This window comes from Nipponia nippon, unplaced genomic scaffold (assembly GCF_047370975.1).
Source record: "Nipponia nippon isolate SJK-2023a ecotype South Korea unplaced genomic scaffold, ASM4737097v1 scaffold_1, whole genome shotgun sequence".
Classification (NCBI taxonomy): domain Eukaryota; kingdom Metazoa; phylum Chordata; class Aves; order Pelecaniformes; family Threskiornithidae; genus Nipponia; species Nipponia nippon.
The window spans coordinates 52,051,786-52,070,686 of record NW_028262290.1 but is presented as its reverse complement, the minus strand read 5'-3'; the positions used below and the strand labels follow the sequence as shown (position 1 = coordinate 52,070,686).

Sequence of the window (18,901 nt, the reverse complement as noted above, 5' to 3'; positions counted from 1 at the left end):
AGACAGTAAGGTTATAAACTGTTCACTGAAGATTTGCCTGAGGTCTGACTTCTTCTGTAAGAAGCTGTTGCTATTGTTTTTATACATCATACCTCTTTGTCATTTCAATCACTTTCTCCACCATCTTCTACTTTCTCCTTTTATTGCTTTCACTTTTCTCAGCTTCTTGAAACTGAAAACTGAGTTCATTAAACTTGAAATACAGCATTTCTTATAAACCTTTAGCTAAAACTTATGGATTTATCCAGTCCCTTGTTGTCTTAATCAGCTGACAAAGCAGCACTTACTGGGCTCTCTCCATTTGCTCTGTAAGGGCTTATTTCCTTGCCAAAAGCTGTTGTGAGTTTAAAGACTTAAAATTATCTATAATGGGTGTATTCACTGCTACCTCAAACACCTGCAGCTGTGGCACCATTCCTGCTGGTGTATCTGTAAGATCAGTATTAATTTCTCTCCTGGTATTTGCTGTTGGTGTTAGATGCTATTTCAGTGCATCTGGATCAAGCATTCTTTTTCTTAGGAGCACACCTTCTTTTCTTATCAAGTCTGTAGACTCCCCTCCCTGGTTTTGATGGATGGCATTCCATATTGATTGGAATAACTTAATAGTTATTCCAGTAGGCAGCTACTCCTTCAGCATTGTTTTCCTCTTCAAGGTCAGTGATGATGGTGCTTTTACACCGTCTGCCAACACTGCTGACATTACTGTAATCTACGTTTTTTTTCATTCTCTGAAGTCTTTATGGTGATGAAATTGCTGCTGTTTTTTCAATGGTATAATTGGATGGTAAGTCAAAGTAAACTGTTAGGTTCTCTGGATTTCCCATTTGGCTGAGCAGATCATGACCTTTTTGTAATCCAGTCACATACAGCTGGAATGCAAAAAGTTTTTCAGCAAGTCAGAAGGTAGATGCTGGAAGACCAAAGTTCTCCACTGTAGGCAAAAGCCATTATTACCCACTGCTCATGTGCATCAGCCGTTACTACTGATCTGGAAGTCCTGCTGTGCAATGTTTTGTGCTTGTGCTGTTCCTTGAGTTTTCATTATAATGATTTCCTGCTTAACTGGGACTTCCATCTCTCCTCTAACTATGTACAAATTCCACAAAATCTATAGCTTGTTTTTCTGTTTCTTGAAAGAATCCTACTTGGGGTTCATTGAATGATTTCTCCACCAAGTCAGTGTACAAAAGCTTATGTTTTGTTTTCATCTTTGCATGTTTGCGTCTGCCACATATTTACACCCAGCCTCACAGTTGTTACTTCTTTTTCTGTGCACGGGGTCACCGCAAGGCTGAAACTTGGATTTTAACATCCCTTTTGTTTTGGTACAGTCCCTCACTAGGGGAGCCTCTTGCCGTGCAGTCCCCAGGGGAGGATGACCAGGAGCTGAACACCACCCCTGATTTTTTACTTAAACTACTTGGGCAGAAGAAAGCCTGTTTTCCTTTTCTGATAAATAGAGTAGCTGAGTGCTGAAACTAGAATTATAGTTGCTTACCCACCTTCTGTGGTACTGAAGTACAACTAAGTACAGTTTCCTATCTTAAAACTCCAGGATCTTTTTTGGGTTTGGCTATGTTTAAGACATTTGCAGGCCTTTATCATGTCGATGTTACTTTTCTTAGTGCTGATTGCAAAGTTGCTGAAGGAACTCTTTGCTGTATATACAGTATATACAAGTTAGTTTGGTACTGCCGTAATCTTTGTCAGTCCCTCAGCTTTCTGCGTATTTTGAGTCCTCAATTTTTTAGTGAAGGCTTATGTAAAAAAAATAAACATGTTACCTTGCTTTTCTGTGATACTTAGATCAGACTCTTGTTTTACTCCTTAGTGATCTAACATTGACTTCACCATGTAAGTGAAAGGAAGACAGAAGTGAAGCTGAGGTTCAACACCAAGCTACCACTTAGTTTTACAACCAAATATATCATTATACTCCAGAAATAAACTATGCATAGGGCGCAGTACAGGCAGGGTGAAAAAAGAGCAGATTTGTAGATTCCTCGTTGTTTTTTCTTCCCCTGTAAAATTAGAGGTATCTTAACCTGCTTCCTAATATTTCCTGCTGCAAGATAGTAATTAGCCTTTTACTGAATATTTTTTCTTCTGCTAGCTTGTAGCCATCCATCTTCTCAGTATGTTAACACTTACTGTAACGCAAGCGATCTTTCACCCAGGTTTTGCCTGGCTGGGAGGAGAACTATGTAGGACGCTCCCACGCTCCTTTCTTAATGCTCGGAAGAATGTGAACACAGCTCTTGCGCATATACCCCTTCTTGACTCCTGTGCAGGCAGCTGGTTGTTGCATGACATGAAGAGTTTGTATTCAGTGGGTGAGACCAAGTGCCCCCGGCCACATTAAATCTCTTGTTGGTCTGGGGGAATGAATCAGCTCGCCATCTGGGATGGTCAGGGCAGCCCTCTTGGCTTCTGCTGAGTTAAACCCAGCACCTACCCACCGGGTGGCAGCATTTTGTCGCCAGCCTGCTGCTGCTGCTGCTGGGCTCAACGAACTCTGGTGCTCTGATTTTTTTTTTTTTTTTTTTTTTTTTCCATAGGATTTGATGAGCAGCTAAATCTCATTATTTTCCTCTGGCTGTTTTCATCACTTTTGCAAAAAGTGGCGGTGCATTCTTCATAGATCAGGATATACGCTGAATTTTCTGTTGTTTCTGGCTGCTTAGCAATTACAGGTCACTGAGGGTAGTATTGTGTTTGTCAGTGCCTTGATGATTTGAAAGACTTGAGAGTTTTCATTTTAATCCTTTTGCAGGAGCACAGTCTGTCAATAAATCTTGAGTGTGGGAAAAATAATTGTTAGAGTATTTGTTTAGTTCTGGTTGATTATATCATAACCACCACCTGTCCTCTATTTCCTCCCGCACCCCATAGAACATTCTGACACATTTTGCAAACAGTTTCCTATCTCCTTCCCAACTCATCATGTGCACAAAATGCCTTTGTTTAGTGAGAATTGTTCCGTAAGGAGCCATGGCAGATGGTAGCCATTTGGCTTTAAGGGTTAGACAGGGAAAAAGCTAAAGGAAAGGAGAATTATAGGAACTCTGCTGGCTTTATGAATAGGAGTTGGTTATCACACTTGAAACCTCTGTTTCTCAGATAATATTAAACAGCGTATTTCGGGAGGATGAGCTTTAGAACTTTTCTCTTTAAAAAGATCATGTTTAGCTCAGCATAGTGTTTTTTTAAAAAAAAGAATATCCTTGTGTTCTGTATATTCTACAAAACGAAGAATTTCTCATTAAGATTTTGGGTGCCAGGTTTTCTTCTCTAAGATAAACATGTATCTGTCAAAAAGGGTTGGGAAGAGGGGGCAGCACTGGCAGGCATTAAATGGTCAGTACAGGAAAGGCTGTGGCATGGGCACTGTTTGCAGATTTCTTCTTTTCTTTCCTTGCTTGTGTTTTTTAAAAGGAAAGATAACTTTACAGAACAATGCAAAGCAGCTTTGTGTTATTTTAATACCTTCCTTTGAATTAAAAATGTCTCATCCTTTATAGCCTTTTAATATCAGTAAAGGTTATGAAAATCTTGAGGATGTCAAGGCTAATAGATTGGAAAGTATTTGAGATTATATGCATCAGTAACGAATTCATGGGGCATGTTTTCTGTACACATAATTTTCAGCCTTTCTTAATTGAGTGCATCTCAGTTGTAGTTTCACTGACTTATGTTAGCCTGGAGACTCAGTCAGTGAGGACTAAAGTTGTCTCAATCTCTCTCCATAGTCTGACCTGAAATGTGTCCAAGATGCAAAAGGAGGCTCTTTCTACAGGGACCATTGTCCTGTGTTAGGTGAGTTGAAGATGAAGTAAATTTATCTTGATGTGTGTTAATTATTCTTAGTCTGGATTTCTCTTTAAATGTTATCTAAAAGGACTGTCCTTACTAATGGAATGTACATGGTAGCATTTCTATGCATTAATAATAAATTGTAACACTTTTCTAAATGTATTTGGTATCAGTGTGCCAAGTAGATGGCAAGGGAGCTGTTAAGTGTTGACTAAGTAATAGTCGCAAGTCTTGTGCACTATATTTCTAAAGAGCCAGACAGACCTGTGCATTCTTGTAAGACTGTCTTAAATATTCAGAGATGTTCAATAAAGTAGCATGTACATGGCCATAAGCATGAGTCATTCAAACATATAACTTAACCTGTTATTTTATACTAGAATATGTTGTGCAATCTCAGTTAAGGTTTTCCATATCAGCTATTGCACTGACTTATTCCTCTAGTGTCTTGGCTGGGCTGTAGACATGTGCGGAGTGTATTATAAAAAATAATTGCCGGGTGTTTTGGGTTTTGAGATATGGGCAAGTTGGGATAAATTTTATAGATTACTGGACACAAATTTCATAGTTATTATGTGTATTTCCTTGGCAAAACACCTGGTCATAAAACTGGACACTACAGAAAATTCTGCTTTTCTTCTTGAGTTTCTTATTATACTTTAATGCATAAAAAACTTAGCTTATAGTACTGGCTTTTGTAAAGTAATGAGAATTCTCTATTTACTAGTCTTAATCTAATTCCTTGTACAAGTACTTGAACTAGGACCTGCAAGCACTAGTCTTCTATTGACAGCATTGGTGAAAAGGTGAAAACATAAAGGTCTGTTTTGTTTAGGAAAACAAACAGTTATCCAAGAAGTCACTTTGCTATTTACTGTCAAGTAGATGAATTGTTTGTAAATAAAAAGCCAAGGCACTCTGATCTTTGTGTCTTGCTTCTGTACTTGCAATTAATTTTGTCATTTTAGTCTAATGTGAATAAAAATAGGAAAATAGTAATAGGCTCTTAATGGTTCTTTATTACACAGGTAAACTTAGGTTCTTATGCATGCCCTGTATTAGTTTTCATTTTTGCTTTAAAAGTACAGGTCTGTTTTCTGCATGTAGCTTACTTATGGGGTGAAACTGTATTTGAATGCATGAATATTAATCACTAAAGATAGTAGGAGACTATTCTTTGTTGAATTTTTCCCCTTCCACTCTCTTAAGTTGCTCTTAAAGGATGATGATGAACTCTGTTCATCATACTTACCATATTAACCTCCATCTTCTTAGTCTTACTGTTTGTTAGAACATCTGTCCCTTTTATTTGTCTTTTGAATGTAGTTCACAGATACATTTACATTCACAGCATGAATGTATGCTTGCATTAAAAACTAGAAAGTTATTTTTGAAGCTTTGCGACACTCAGAGTGCAAATAATATTCCAGCAGGGGCCTAACTGATACGGAGTAGTATGTAGTTGGGACAAAATACTGGGGCTGATTTTGTTCAATACCTCATCAGTGACTTTGATGATGAGATGGAATACAATCCCAAGCAATTTGCAGATGACAGCAAGTTGGCAGAGGGGTGTGGTTGAAAGTAGAGCTTTATTCAGAAGAGCCTTGAGGAAGTGAAGAATTTGGTGAATGGATACCTCATGGAGTGCAATCGGAAGTGCAGTTTTGCACTCTGGTTGGAATAAGCCTATGTACCAGGAATTCCCAGACTGGGAATTGTGAATGCCTGAGTGAGGAGCCCTGCTGAAGAAGACCCGAGTGTTGCACTGAATACCAAATTGAATGAGACAGCAGTGTGCCATCATTGCAAATAAGGTAGACTTCATAGCAGGCTATATTAGGAGGATGGTGGGCAACAGAATAGTAAAAGTTATTATTCCCTTCTTCTCAATGGTGATGAAGCTGTGTCTAGACTACTATGTCCTGTTTGTGTCATTGTCTGTCTGTCTCCTCTTCCCTCCCTCCCCCCAGTTTTGAGAAACTGGAGAGGGTCTGATGGTAGCCTGCTAAAGTGGTTAAGAGATGGAGAGGACATGATTTACAAGGAGGAGGAGCTGGGCTTTTTCAGTCTGGTAAGAAAGAGGTTAAGATGTAATCTCCTAGTCACCTACAACCACTTGAAGGGTGATTGAAAATGATGGCACCAAAATTTCAGTAGTGGCAAATGGCATAAAAACAAACGGTAGTGCCCTTAAGGCCACCTTAAGTGACTCGAGAGGGTCAGACCAGATACTGAAGAAATTTTCTGTTACACCTACAGCTCTATATTGCAGCACTGCAAAAAAGTTACTTGGAGAGGTTGTGGAACCTCAGTCCTTGAGGGCTTTCGGGACTCAGACAGGCAAAGCCACAGCTGACCTCAGCTGGTTGTTAATTCAGCTCTGTGTGGGATATCAGACCAAATGACCTCTAGAGATCCTTTCCTTCAACTAACACTTCTATAATTCTTTGCTGCTTTGTATCTCTTCCTTTCTTAGACTTCCCTGTCTCATCAGGGCTGTCCCTGGGAAGTTTGCTGTCTAAGTTTTTTATATCTAGTGAGTTCCGCATCAGTAGCTTTTCTGAAGAATTAATCTTTAACTTTGTCCTCTGCAGAAGTGGCTTTTTTCCATGTTATGTGTGTTTTGCTGTGAAGGTGAAGGGTGCAGACTGAAAATAGCACTTCATCTATAGTCCTTTAAACTAAGACCAAGACAGAAAGAAGTCACGGGCTGGTCACGGAAGTCAAAGTCCATTGAACCTTAGCATTTATTCATGGGCATGTTTCCTTTCTCAGCTGTTTCTTCTTCAGTAGTATCAGATTCTCTTCTTCACCATTCTTTCCTCTGGAGACTTTTAGTGCTGCAACTAGTGCTGCCAACATCTGGTGTGGATTTCAGGCTCTGGAATCAGTCTCCCTTCAAATAATGTTTTTGCCTCTGTGTGTCAGGCTGTTTGTTTGTACTTCCTTATTGTTACAGTGCAAGGACCCTTTCTCCATTATTACCTCTTGCTTGGAAGAGGAACAACAAACACCCCCCCCCACACCCAGCTTACCCTGCTTGGAGACAGCAGTATTACTAAAGGAACTCTGCTCACCCTGTCCTTCACCACTGATGTTGCCATGGAACTCAATCTACGTGACCTCGGCAGTTGTTGTACTCTTCACTGTCTGTGGATGGCACCAGATACCATCCTCTGGTTCTGGCAGTGAGCAGGTCCACAAGTGTGTTCTCTCATCAGTTAACACAGCTTGATGTGTGTGAATAATGGCCATTTCCCTCCAGCTAATGAATTTTTGTTATGACACATCATTTGAAAGCAGGCATTGTCCAGGGAACACATTTTAATTTTAAATTCGCTGGTTCACTCCCTTTTAGCTGTTGACCGCTACAGTTGCAGAGACATCGAGTCTCAGAAATTAACTTCTGTTCTTTAAATTGCGTGGAGAATTAGTGTGGTCATGTGAACATTTTCTTTTAATTCCATTTCAGGTGAGCAAAACGGTAACAGAAACCCTGGTGGGCTGCAAATAGGTGACCTTGTAAACATTGACCTTGATTTGGAAATTGTACAGTCTTTGCAGCATGGTCATGGAGGATGGACTGATGGCATGTTTGAAACTTTAACAACAACTGGAACAGTTTGTGGCATTGATGAGGATCATGACATTGTGGTACAATATCCAAGTAGCAACAGGTTTGTTATATAGCCTTCATCATTGGTTCTCACAAACTTCCTTTGCCTTTAGCACTTGTGATCACTTGGTGCCAGAAACTTTCTGTTCTCCTTTTGTGTCTATTAAGATTTTCTTGAGAATTTTTATATTCCTTCTACAATGTGTAATGAAGACTTACCTTTAAAAATGCTTTAGTGTGAAAAGGAAGTTTGTTGCCTCTCACTTGGTGAAAATTTGAGTCCAAAATAATGAATGATGTTCTGGACTATCTTTATTTGCAAAATGTAGTGTTTTAAGCAGTAGTTTCTTTTTTTTAATTACAAAGTATCCCATGATTTCAAGGGGAATGGTAATAGCAATGCATTGTGGGTTTTCAGGAAAATGGGTTAAGAGGACAGGTGACGAACTTTTTGTGTTGGGGATCTTGTCTAATATAGAGTGACCTTGGCGTGATCTATATCTAGCATTTTCTTATTCAAATGGATATTAGTTTATGTAAATATGGACCAAGGATGGGACATATTGGGGAAGCTGTTGCCAAAACCACTCCCTGCAAGCAGTTTAGGTTTGAAATTTGATGAGCTGCATCCATGCTAACAGGATTCAAACCCAGCTCTACAGCTGGATCTGAGCTGATCTGTCCACATGGTTTTGTGTTGTCTTGCTCTGAAGTATTGGGCTTACCTTTAAAAAGCAGCTGATGAATGGAATATCGTTTCAGTTGTATCTGATGACTGACCTTTTCAGTTTGTCCAGAAAGGATTAACAGTGCATTATTAATTCAGGCTTTCCCTCAAGATACTGTTTGTTAATATTGCAAAGTAATGCAAAATAAAGCTGTTTTCCCAGCTAACACAAGCTGAAGGGATGCAAGTGGTGTTTCTTCTGACAGTCATGGCTGCAGAGCCAGTGAGTGGAGCTGCTCTATCTTGTGGTTTCCTCCCTGACTTTGCCTTTATAGAGATTATCTGATGCTTCTCAACTAGATCATATAGCTGAATGAAAGTCAACCCTAGACCAAATGGCACATAAAGGAGAGATCACCATATTATATATTAGAATATAACTCAGCGTGAAAACATCTGAATGTCTCTAAACCAGTAATATTTATAGTACAAATTAGGATAGTTTGGTTAAAAATTGAGATGTATCTAGAACAACCATTTGATTGAAGAGTATTTTTATAACTGAATGTTGCAGCTTATGACTTGGGAGGGAGGGGGCAAAATCCTGTGTTCTTCCCATGTTGTGTCCTGACAGTCCAATCCTTTGTGAGACAGCTTGGATCTTCCCCTTTTCAACAAGAGTTGTCTCCTCCTCTCACTGGAAAAATAAACAAAGTGTATAGCTGTTTTCAGGATTATTATATTGTTGTCGGCTTGCTTCCCCTTAGGCAGGATATTTCTTCATTGCTTCACAAATGTATGTCTCTGAAGATGACCCTGGAAATATTCAACTAATGAGCCACAGACAAGTTTATGGGCAAAAAATGGTTAACAATAAATATGCCGTAGTATCCAATTGCAGAAAGTTTGTAGGCATACAAGCAGAATCTTGTCCAACAGATAATTTTTAAGCATGTATTTCACTTTGCATGTTCAAAATCTACTTTAAATGGTTCATTGTCTAGGTGGACGTTTAATCCAGCTGTTCTCACCAAAGCCAATGTTGTTCGAAGTGGAGATGCTGCTCAAGGTGCAGAAGGAGGTACCTCTCAATTTCAAGTGGGTGACCTTGTTCAAGTATGTTATGACTTAGAGCGAATCAAGCTCCTTCAGAGAGGTCATGGAGAGTGGGCTGAAGCAATGCTTCCAGTAAGTAGTTGTATGTTTGGATTCATAGAATCGTAAAACTTGTATAATATTTCTAATTATGGTTGGTAATAATACCTCAAGGTTGTGGGAGTCAGTGATTTTCTTCTAAGTGAGAGAAAGTGGATTTCATCAAACTCAGTGTAATACTTGCTCAGATGTAGTAATTTGCTTAGCCTGAGGAAACTTAGCTAAAGGTATTAGTGACTGTACTATTAAACAACTGACTTAATAAAATTTGTGGCTTATTATAACATTCAGATTTCTAAATATTTTATTTTTAGTATTATTTGCATTTGACATTTTCTTTAATGCAGACTTTAGGTAAAGTTGGTCGGGTCCAGCAGATCTATTCAGACAGCGACTTAAAGGTAGAGGTTTGTGGGACATCTTGGACATATAATCCAGCAGCTGTCTCAAAGGTGGCATCAGCAGGATCTGCTATAAGTAATGCATCTGGTGGTAAGTTTGAAGGATAAGCAGTAATGTATGTACAGCAAGTATGTGTTAATTAAAAAATTGTTAATAAGTACTAGTACATAAGTTGTAACGCAAGGTTAATAACACTCAGACTTGCAGTTTGGCTAATCGATGTTATACCTTAGAGAAAGATACAAGAAAAAGCTTGCAGTCTGGATGGAGATGTTGGTTGTTGTTATCTGGATAAGGTGCAAAAACTCCAAGTCAAATATGGGTTTCTGTTTGGCCACAGTGCAGATATGTCTTTGGAGGTCTGCTCTAAGGACTTTAAAATTTAAATGGTTGGAAGGAACATTAGATTGGAATAGGGACCAAGGCATGAAGAGGGTGTCGCTGGGTGTAGCAAGCAGCATACTCCTTGTTCCATAGGTGGTGTGGGATAACAAACGTAAGTGAGGGATCTGTTGCAAGCAGTTACTCAGGATAGTATTCTTTCCTTAAAATTTCTATCTTAAAATCTAGTCAGACATCCTTTGACTAATTACAGTGGGATTTTTTTTTTGTGTCTCTGTAATCACATTTGAGTTCTGTTGAACCTGCTCTTATTCATCTAATAACAAGGCAGAAAGACTATCCAATGTTTTATGTTCCATTGGCTGTTTCACAGATCAATTAAACTAGAATGTTTTTCCTCTTTTTGGTCATAGCTAGTTGTTTTTTCCTATTCACATATTTGTTTTAATGCCAAGAAACCTTTCTACATAGTTTTCTAGACTTTTTCCTAGGAAGGCATAGATACAGTGAGTTTTCTGCAACAAAGATAAAGTCACAGTAGCCATAAAACTAGCTAGAAGAGTAATATAACTTAGCGTTTAAAATCACAGAGGGCAGTTAAGCTAGAAGCCTAAGCAGCCTGTTATATCAATATGTAAACTCATGTTTTTACCTCCTCCCCTCCCTACTATATTTTGTGGTAGACAAGTTATTTGTGGTTCAGTCAACTTTGTTTTGAAGTGTCTGTTGTGACAGTCTCAACTATCTAAAGGGTATTGGGGTGCAGCACTTACTCAGAACTGAATAACAACTTACAGCTGCCATTTTATGGTGGTTTGTGTATTACTTTGTGCATGCCTTTAGAAACATGACAAATTTAGCTGTTATTTTTCTGTTCTTGTGTGATTAGAATTGTAATCTTAATTGTCCTTTGTTTAATAATTATAGAGAGATTGTCCCAGCTATTGAAGAAATTATTTGAAACCCAAGAATCTGGAGATCTCAATGAAGAATTGGTTAAAGCTGCTGCCAATGGAGATGTTGCTAAAGTGGAAGACCTGCTAAAGAGACCAGACGTAGATGTGAGTGTTCTGGTTTGGGAGGACCTGTTCTGGGGATCTGTAATACTAAGGGAAGTGAAGCTGTCCTAGTTACTCCTTGCCAGTCACTAGTATGTCTGCATAGAAGTAGTACAGCTGGTTCCAGTGTCTCTCTTCTCCTGTTTGTTGTCCTACGAAATGTGTTGGGGAGTGTGTGAAAATAGTGCTTTACACTCTTTTTCAGTGGACAGATTTTGTGTTCTGTTGTCTGCTATGAGTTAAAATACCTTCCAGCTGCTATCTGCCAGAGTTGGGGCAGAGAACCAACCACTCACAATTAGTGAAGGCTCTTCAACTGCTTTTGTTTCGAGGGGATAGAATGAAGGACGGTAGATTTTGGTGAATTTCTGCTGCTGTTGTGGGGTTTGGATTTATTTTTTTTTAAACTCATGATAAAGATCATATAATCTGCTGCCTGTCAGATTCCTTTTACCAACTTGCCTAATCACCTAGGAGTAAAAAGCCTAAAAGAAAATGCCTAAGAATTACAGGACTTGGTTCAGAGAATGTTTTAAAATCGGAATTGGATGTTTTTCTCACTACAGCAGTAGTAATTCTTGTAGATAAGAGACTAAACTCTATCTGTTCTGAGGATTGATTTGTAGCTCAAGATTATACAAAAGATGGTATTTTGTTCAGGCTGACTCCTGTTGTTGCCATAAATTAGAAAATGAAGTTAAACATACTGTAGAGCAGAGGACTGGTATCATTCTGAGACCTGTTCTCAAAATCTTGCCTTTACAATAGCCCAAAGATGAAAGCTTTTAATCCAGGTATCATTGAGGTCTTAGTGTTTGAAATAATAAATCCATTTCTTGCTGCTTTCCTTAGATCTAGCTGATATGAAATGAAGGAGATTATCTATACGTGCCAGAAAGGCAGACGTCTGAAAATGGTTCATTTGATACTTTCATATGTGTGCTGTTGCTTTACGTTTTCTAATAAACTTGCACATATACTTCTAAAGTGGCTCATAGGTATGTGTGTGTATCTTGCAACTTATCTCAAAGTATTGATATGCTTCCAGGTGAATGGACAATGCGCTGGACACACAGCTATGCAAGCTGCTAGTCAGAATGGCCATGTCGACATTTTGAAGTTGCTTCTGAAACAGAATGTGGATGTAGAAGCAGAGGTAACGTAAATATTTCAAAATGCACTTTGTGTCTCCTTAAGTTTTAAACTTTGCTACATACAGAAATAGCAATTCTATTGGAGTTGCCTTCTTTATAAATGTCAGAGTGAGTGAAAAAACTTTTCTTACTGTGATTATGTTCCTAAATTAGCCTCCTACTAACAATATTACAAAAGGTCAATATTCAGTTCTTTAGCACCTCTAATTAAGTGAAATATAATGCTAATATAATAGAGCTATGTAAGCTAGTATGTGATTATAGTGGATGAAGCCCCTTCCATATTTCCTTTATTTCATTTCAACAGTAGAATGCAATAGGCTAGCACAATGCCTGTGGCATTCAGAGAAAAAAAGATGTTGTCGGATGCTGCATCTCCAACCTCAGACACTTGCCATGCTTCTTACATACTGTCTTCAGTTAGGAGAAAGTTTTCCATTCTTAAGTAAAGCAAGTTTGAGCAGAAAGTAATAACAGTATCTCTGGGTAGGAACTGCCAACTCAGCTTCCAGTTTTTCAGGGTTTGGTTTTTTTGAACTTCACCCAAAATGGAAAGATTTCTTTTGTTTAGGTTTTTTAGAATTGTTGTTTGTGAGGAAAATTATCTGTCAGCATACTATGTATTTGCATTTTGAATTGATTTTGCCTCGTTTACTTACAGAGAATGCACTGATATTGTAGCCTTTGCTCATTTTGTGAAGCACAAGAAGGATCTGTCAAATTTCTCTTATTAAGAATATAAATTAAAGCCTAATAGAATGCTTAGAAGTTAATAGTGTGTAATTGTTCGCGTAACAGAATAACAACTTTATATGCTTGGGCATTTAGGTTTATATTGTATTTGATATACAGAAGTTATAATATGTTAATACATTAATGAAGTGATGATGTAATTCTTGGAACTAAAAGTATTTTTATATTCACAGATACACCATTACCTTATAAAGGTTTTCTGCTAAATGGTAAAGGTGGCTTAGATTTGATGCAGTACACACTTGCTGTGGTCTGATTTCTGTGAAGTAGCTTCATTTTAGAAGTAGTGCTTTCACTGCCATACATAGCATACACCGTTATAAACTAGACTAAGCTGCTTTTCATCTGTACTATGGGATCAAAACTGCTGTGTTAAGTGGTGGACTGATGCTTTTAACCCTTCCTTTACTAGAAAAAAAAGTATTAGAGAGGGAAGTAGAAGCACTGCTGAAACAGCTTCAAGATAATACACCTGGTAACCAGCTAGCAGTAGAATTGTGAAGAGTTCACATTTGCTCAGGCTTCAGAAGTATTGTAACACTAGCATTAAAAAATTTTCAGGGATTTCTATTTGAATTTTCAAGCTTTTTCATGTAACTTTGTTTGAGTGAAGATTATATTCCTAGTTAATTATATAATTGCGTTAATTTTTATAATATTAATCATATATATAATGTGATTTAGATTAATGTTTATATGTTTCAGGCTTTAAAAAATGTCAGCTGTCTATAAATTAGTGATGTGAACAGATGCAGCAGAGTCATCCCATTACACAGAGAGCAAAAATTTAGTCCATTTACTTCATTGTTGTGGTCTGTGGCATGGAAGCAATAGATAAAAATCCTTACTTCGCCTGCTTTATAGCTATATTTGGTATATTTACACTTATGGTCACTGCTGCAGAGTATGAACATTCATGATGACGTTTTCTGGGGATGCCCTCATACTGTTGTCTCCTCTGTGCTTATGTCTCTGACAGCTTAATGCAGAGTACAAGTGGCCTCTGTTTAGTCAGAAAATAATTTGTTACTGACAGAGCTCAGAAAGCCTGGTGTAGATATTATACGGTAAAAATATGTACCTTTCTAGTCTGCAGAAATTAATCGGTATCAGTTATTGTATTGACAGCACTGACAATATTATATGATTGGCATGTATAGAAATATAGTGCTTTTAATATTTAGATTTGTATCTAAATAGAAGTCTGAGGACAGATGCTTAACTAGTTGCTAGCTTTTTCTAGGTATATTAATATACTATTGTTTAGGTAAACTACAGTGGGATTTAGCTGCTGAGAGTATTTGTTTTGATGCTGAGCTAAAAAAAAAAGGCACGTGCTTTCTTTGACCTCTACTCATTAAAGTAGGAATTCTATACGTTTAAGATTTTATAAAATCAGGGATTTGCATCTCAAAATTGGCATATGTTAAAACTGTAAAATATTTAATGAATTATATGGGGTTTCATCAGTAAGTATCTCAGTGTACTTCACAAACTGCAAATATGAAAAGACAAATTACGACATACTTGTGAAGCAAAGTGCTCTGTAAATAGAAATGTAGCAGTTTAACACTACTGTCATGCTCTTGATAAGTTTCACCTCATAATGATCTTTATAACCGGATGAGAAATACAGAGAAGTTCCCCTTTCTGATCCTTTCCCCTTCCAAATGGGCAAGCTTTGGCTTCTTTTGACTGTTTGTCTTAGATGAGCCTGAGAAGTAATCCTGCTATCTTAGAAGACAATTTTGTAGCATGAGTTGATTTGGAAGGCATAAAAATATCTTGTTTTCAAAAGCTATTGAAGCTGCTGTTTAGTGTCCTGACTGTCTTGAAAATCACATTCATATTTCCTAAAAGATATATTTTGATAATTAGCAAATAAGTCTCCTTCCATCATTTTTTAAATGCTGTAAATAGTCTCATTGTTATCTTGTAGTTGTGCAAATATAATTTATCCTAAGAACTACTAATTTTTGCATTGATGTAAAATATATTAGAAATGTGTTACACATAACATCGGCACAGGAAGGACATGGACCTGTTGGAGCGGGTCCAGAGGAGGGCCACAAAAATGATCAGAGGGATGGAGCACCTCTGCTGTGAGGAAAGGCTGAAAGAGCTGGGGTTGTTGAGCCTGGAGAAGAGAAGACTGCGGGGAGACCTGATTGCAGCCTTTCAATACATAAAGGGGGCCTACAAGAAAGATGGGGATAGTCTTTTTAGCAAGGCTTGCTGCGACAGGACAAGGGGTAATGGTTTTAAACTAAACCAGGGTAGATTTAGACTGAACACAAGGAAAAAATTTTTGACCACGAGGGTGGTGAAACACTGGAACGGGTTGCCCAGAGAGGTGGTAGATGCCCCATCCTTGGAAACATTCAAGGACAAGCTGGATGGGGCTCTGAGAAACCTGATCTGGTTGTAGATGTCCCTGCCAATTGCAGGGGAGTTGGACTAGATGACCTTTAAAGGTCCCTTCCATCCCAAAGCATTCTATGATTCTATGATAATAAAAATAACTTTCAAACAACATTGCTGAAGGAGAAGCAAATTGATAAGGGAAACTAAGCTTACCCAAGAGAGACCATCAGTGCACCCTTAATCAGTCATGATTTTTATCTCCTTACAATTTCCAGTATTTCTCTATTGTCAAAATTGAATCCTACAAATACATAGTAATATTCCACTGTGCACAAAAATCTAGTTAGAAACTAGTTTATGGAAGTTATTTCATTGAAACCTCTAATATACCTTCCATTTTACTTTTAGCTTTTGTATACTGTCATTAATGTTGAAATCACTTGATTAATATGTAAAAATGTTTCATGTAGTACAGTCCACTCTTACAGATGTGAAAATAACCCAAACTGACAAATTTATTACTTTCATACCTTAATTCTCACTTTGGATGAAAGTGAAACAAACTGAATTTAATCAGAGATTTAATGCTGTGAATCATCATCATAGAGTCAGAACTTCTAATTAATTTCACCATCAATCCCAAATTTCCTTTGGAAAAGGTTTATTAACTGAAAACTAGGGCACTATAATAAACCCAAATAAATATTAGCTTAATTGTATGAACAAGATAATTCTCTTGTCCTATACCATGATTTGGAATCTGTAATGCTTCCTGGGTTACGGGAAGGGTTACCCTGGGTTGCCAAGTGTAACATTTTTGGGAGGCTGAGGGTTGGGTGTTTGCGGGGGGTGGGGGGTGGCGGTGTTTGGTTTTTTGGTTGGTTTTTTGGGGTTTTTTGGGTTTGTTGTTTTGTTGGGGTTTTTTTTTTGACAGTGGTTGTTTTGTAGTAGAAGCACACATGAATCTATTTGAGTTTCTGAGCTCATCACACAAAGATTCAGGGCAATAGTTGTATATGATATAGAATATCATATGTCATAAATATATACAAACAGACTCTTCATCCTCTGTTGCTGTGGTTTGAACAATTATTTTAATTAGACATTTGAATGGTATCATGGTTGTCTAATTTTTTTCTCTTTAAAGAAATTAAATATACACAACGGTTCAGTTTAAATTAGTCTTCCTGTTTAAATGCAAAGGAAATGTAGAATATACTGGGTCAAATTAATGTTTCTACTTCAGGACAAAGATGGAGACAGGGCCGTCCATCACGCAGCCTTTGGTGATGAGGGTGCTGTGATAGAGGTTTTGCACCGAGGCAGTGCAGATTTGAATGCTCGCAACAAACGCAGGCAGACTCCGCTTCATATTGCTGTCAACAAAGGTCATCTGCAAGTTGTGAAGACTCTGCTGGACTTTGGCTGCCATCCTAGTCTCCAGGTAAAGTAAATATTAATATAGATTCACTTCTTAGCTACTGAATGTTAGGATTTGCTGTGTGTAGATGCTGTGTGTAGGTGATAGAAGAATTATGGAAAATGGGATTGAAAGGAACAGACCTTGAGAAGTTATCTGTCCCAGCCTCCACCCCAACATATGATCAGCTGTTATAAAAATGCTGTTAAATCTATTTGTTTTCTTGACAGCTAGATAGGCACCTGATTTATTCTAGCCAGTTGATGTTAATTGGTATTCTCACAAACTGTAGTTATCTGTAATTGTTAACTTTATCTCCAGATTAATTCCTCCTCTATCAAATCCACAACTGTTTGCTCCTTCTGCAAGCTATAGCTTTGTGGTTTTTTGGCTGATGATACTGTGGAATGTTTTGTTAAAAGAAACCTTTTTTCAGAATTGACCTATCATTGACAGAAATATTTAGCCAGATTCTCTTTTAAATGTTCAGCCTCTTATCTAAAAGGCCCTCATGCATAGGGCCTCAAATACCATCATTTCACAGGGAGTTTTATCTGTAATGAATGTGGTGGAAGCTGTGACATAGGAGTGCAACTTCTTGTTGAGAAGGTAGAGTAGAAAACTCCTATCAGATAAGCAGGCATCCACATTCTGCATGAGCTGAATGCAGCCACGTTAGTAAAACAAATCAGAATGGGTAAGTTTGAAGATGTTTGCAACAGAAAGAAAAAGCTGTAACATCTTGAGAAAATCAAGATACGCGGTAGTAACACATTTACCTCCTTGTTTTGCCATGTCAATAATCAGTGATTTTTTTTTTTGAAGCTGTATATCCACATAACAAACAATGAACAAACTCTTGAAATTAGTGAATATCATGATTGTTTATTTATCTGCTTCCACCTGACTTTATAGGTGCTGTCTTGCTCTTGCTGAGGTTGAGCTGTTAGCCAGCTAACATCCATCCAGACCCTGTTTCGTATTTGTTGAACAGTAGATATAATAAGGAGCCTGATGTGTTGAGCCCAATAAAGGGTGACTATATATCATATAACGATGTGTGAGATATGGCTAGCCAAAGTGGATGTGTCTGACTTTATAGAATTCTGTCTGGATTGAAAAATTCAGTAGAGTGGTGCTATGACACTCCATCTGGAAAATACAATTGTCACTGAAAATAATAACGATCCTGCCTGTGTGCTGAGGAACTCCGATGAGAGCACAGGGGAGTCAGACTGAGGCATGACTGGAATTTAACTGGCCAGCACTGTACTACTCACGCCAATTCACTGTGTAAACAGAAACACATGTAGTCTATAAACAGTAACTTCGGGAAATATGATCAATTAAACAAAACAAAAGCTATATAAATTAGTTTTGGTAAACTGGTTCACGCTGGTTCAAGTGTTTCCGTTTTCTGGCACTTTTTGTTTGGTAGTTTTTGATTCTTACTGTAAAGATTGTAAAGATTTGTTTTCATATTAGTGTATTGCTAAAATGTTTGGTTCCTGTGCTAGTTTGCAGTTGAGTCAGTGTCCATGACAAGACTTCCTGACTTATATGGTGTTAAAATTTTACTGGAAGCATAAATCTAGAGAGTTTGCCTATATAGCAGCAAATAAGCTTAAATGGATGTGTTTTCTCACTGTTAGTCTAGAGCATTCCATTTTTCAGTCCAACCATTTGGATCCTTGAATAAGTAATGTGCAAAATGCTTCTAGGAATAAAAAGTATTTTTCCCTTATTTGGGGTATTTGAAAAATAAAACATCAAGCTAAAAATATAAATTCTTTGCTTGTTCAATTATGCACTGAAATATTTTCATGTACCTTGTGTAATGTAATCTGGTATTAGCCATAACAAGTTTAAAAGCTTAATATTGCTTATGACATTGTCCTTTGCTTCATGGAGAACAATCTGCTTCAGTTAAAACAGCAGATGTGCCTAAATTTATTACTTGGACTGCTTTTTATTTTGATTTGCTTATGCTTTTATTTCACACTGTCTTTCTGGTGTTGTCTTTTACATGGTTAATTGCTGGCTCAATCTTAGCGTTCATTACTCAAAATTCCCTGCCTCCTTCTGCCTGACTAGTCTCCTCTCTGTTGCATTAGTTTTTGTTGCTGTCCTTCTATTACTCATGAATTTATA

At 37.7% G+C, this 18,901-nt stretch overlaps 1 protein-coding gene across 8 annotated transcripts in view; it reads left to right on the top strand.

Moving 5' to 3' along the window:
- The window catches only part of MIB1 (MIB E3 ubiquitin protein ligase 1), an 84,782-nt gene that overhangs the window by 19,776 nt on the left and 46,105 nt on the right, over nucleotides 1–18,901 (top strand). For all 8 annotated transcript variants that reach the window (XR_015704247.1, XR_015704244.1, XR_015704241.1 and 5 more), the window contains 7 exons: nucleotides 3,753–3,819; nucleotides 7,292–7,496; nucleotides 9,107–9,290; nucleotides 9,605–9,749; nucleotides 10,929–11,062; nucleotides 12,108–12,215; nucleotides 16,577–16,774. Coding sequence is in view for 5 of the 8 variants with exons in the window: in XM_087755139.1 (XP_087611265.1) it covers nucleotides 3,753–3,819; nucleotides 7,292–7,496; nucleotides 9,107–9,290; nucleotides 9,605–9,749; nucleotides 10,929–11,062; nucleotides 12,108–12,215; nucleotides 16,577–16,774 (1,041 nt within the window). In the remaining 3 variants the exon portion in view is untranslated. The remainder of the gene's footprint in view (nucleotides 1–3,752; nucleotides 3,820–7,291; nucleotides 7,497–9,106; nucleotides 9,291–9,604; nucleotides 9,750–10,928; nucleotides 11,063–12,107; nucleotides 12,216–16,576; nucleotides 16,775–18,901) is intronic.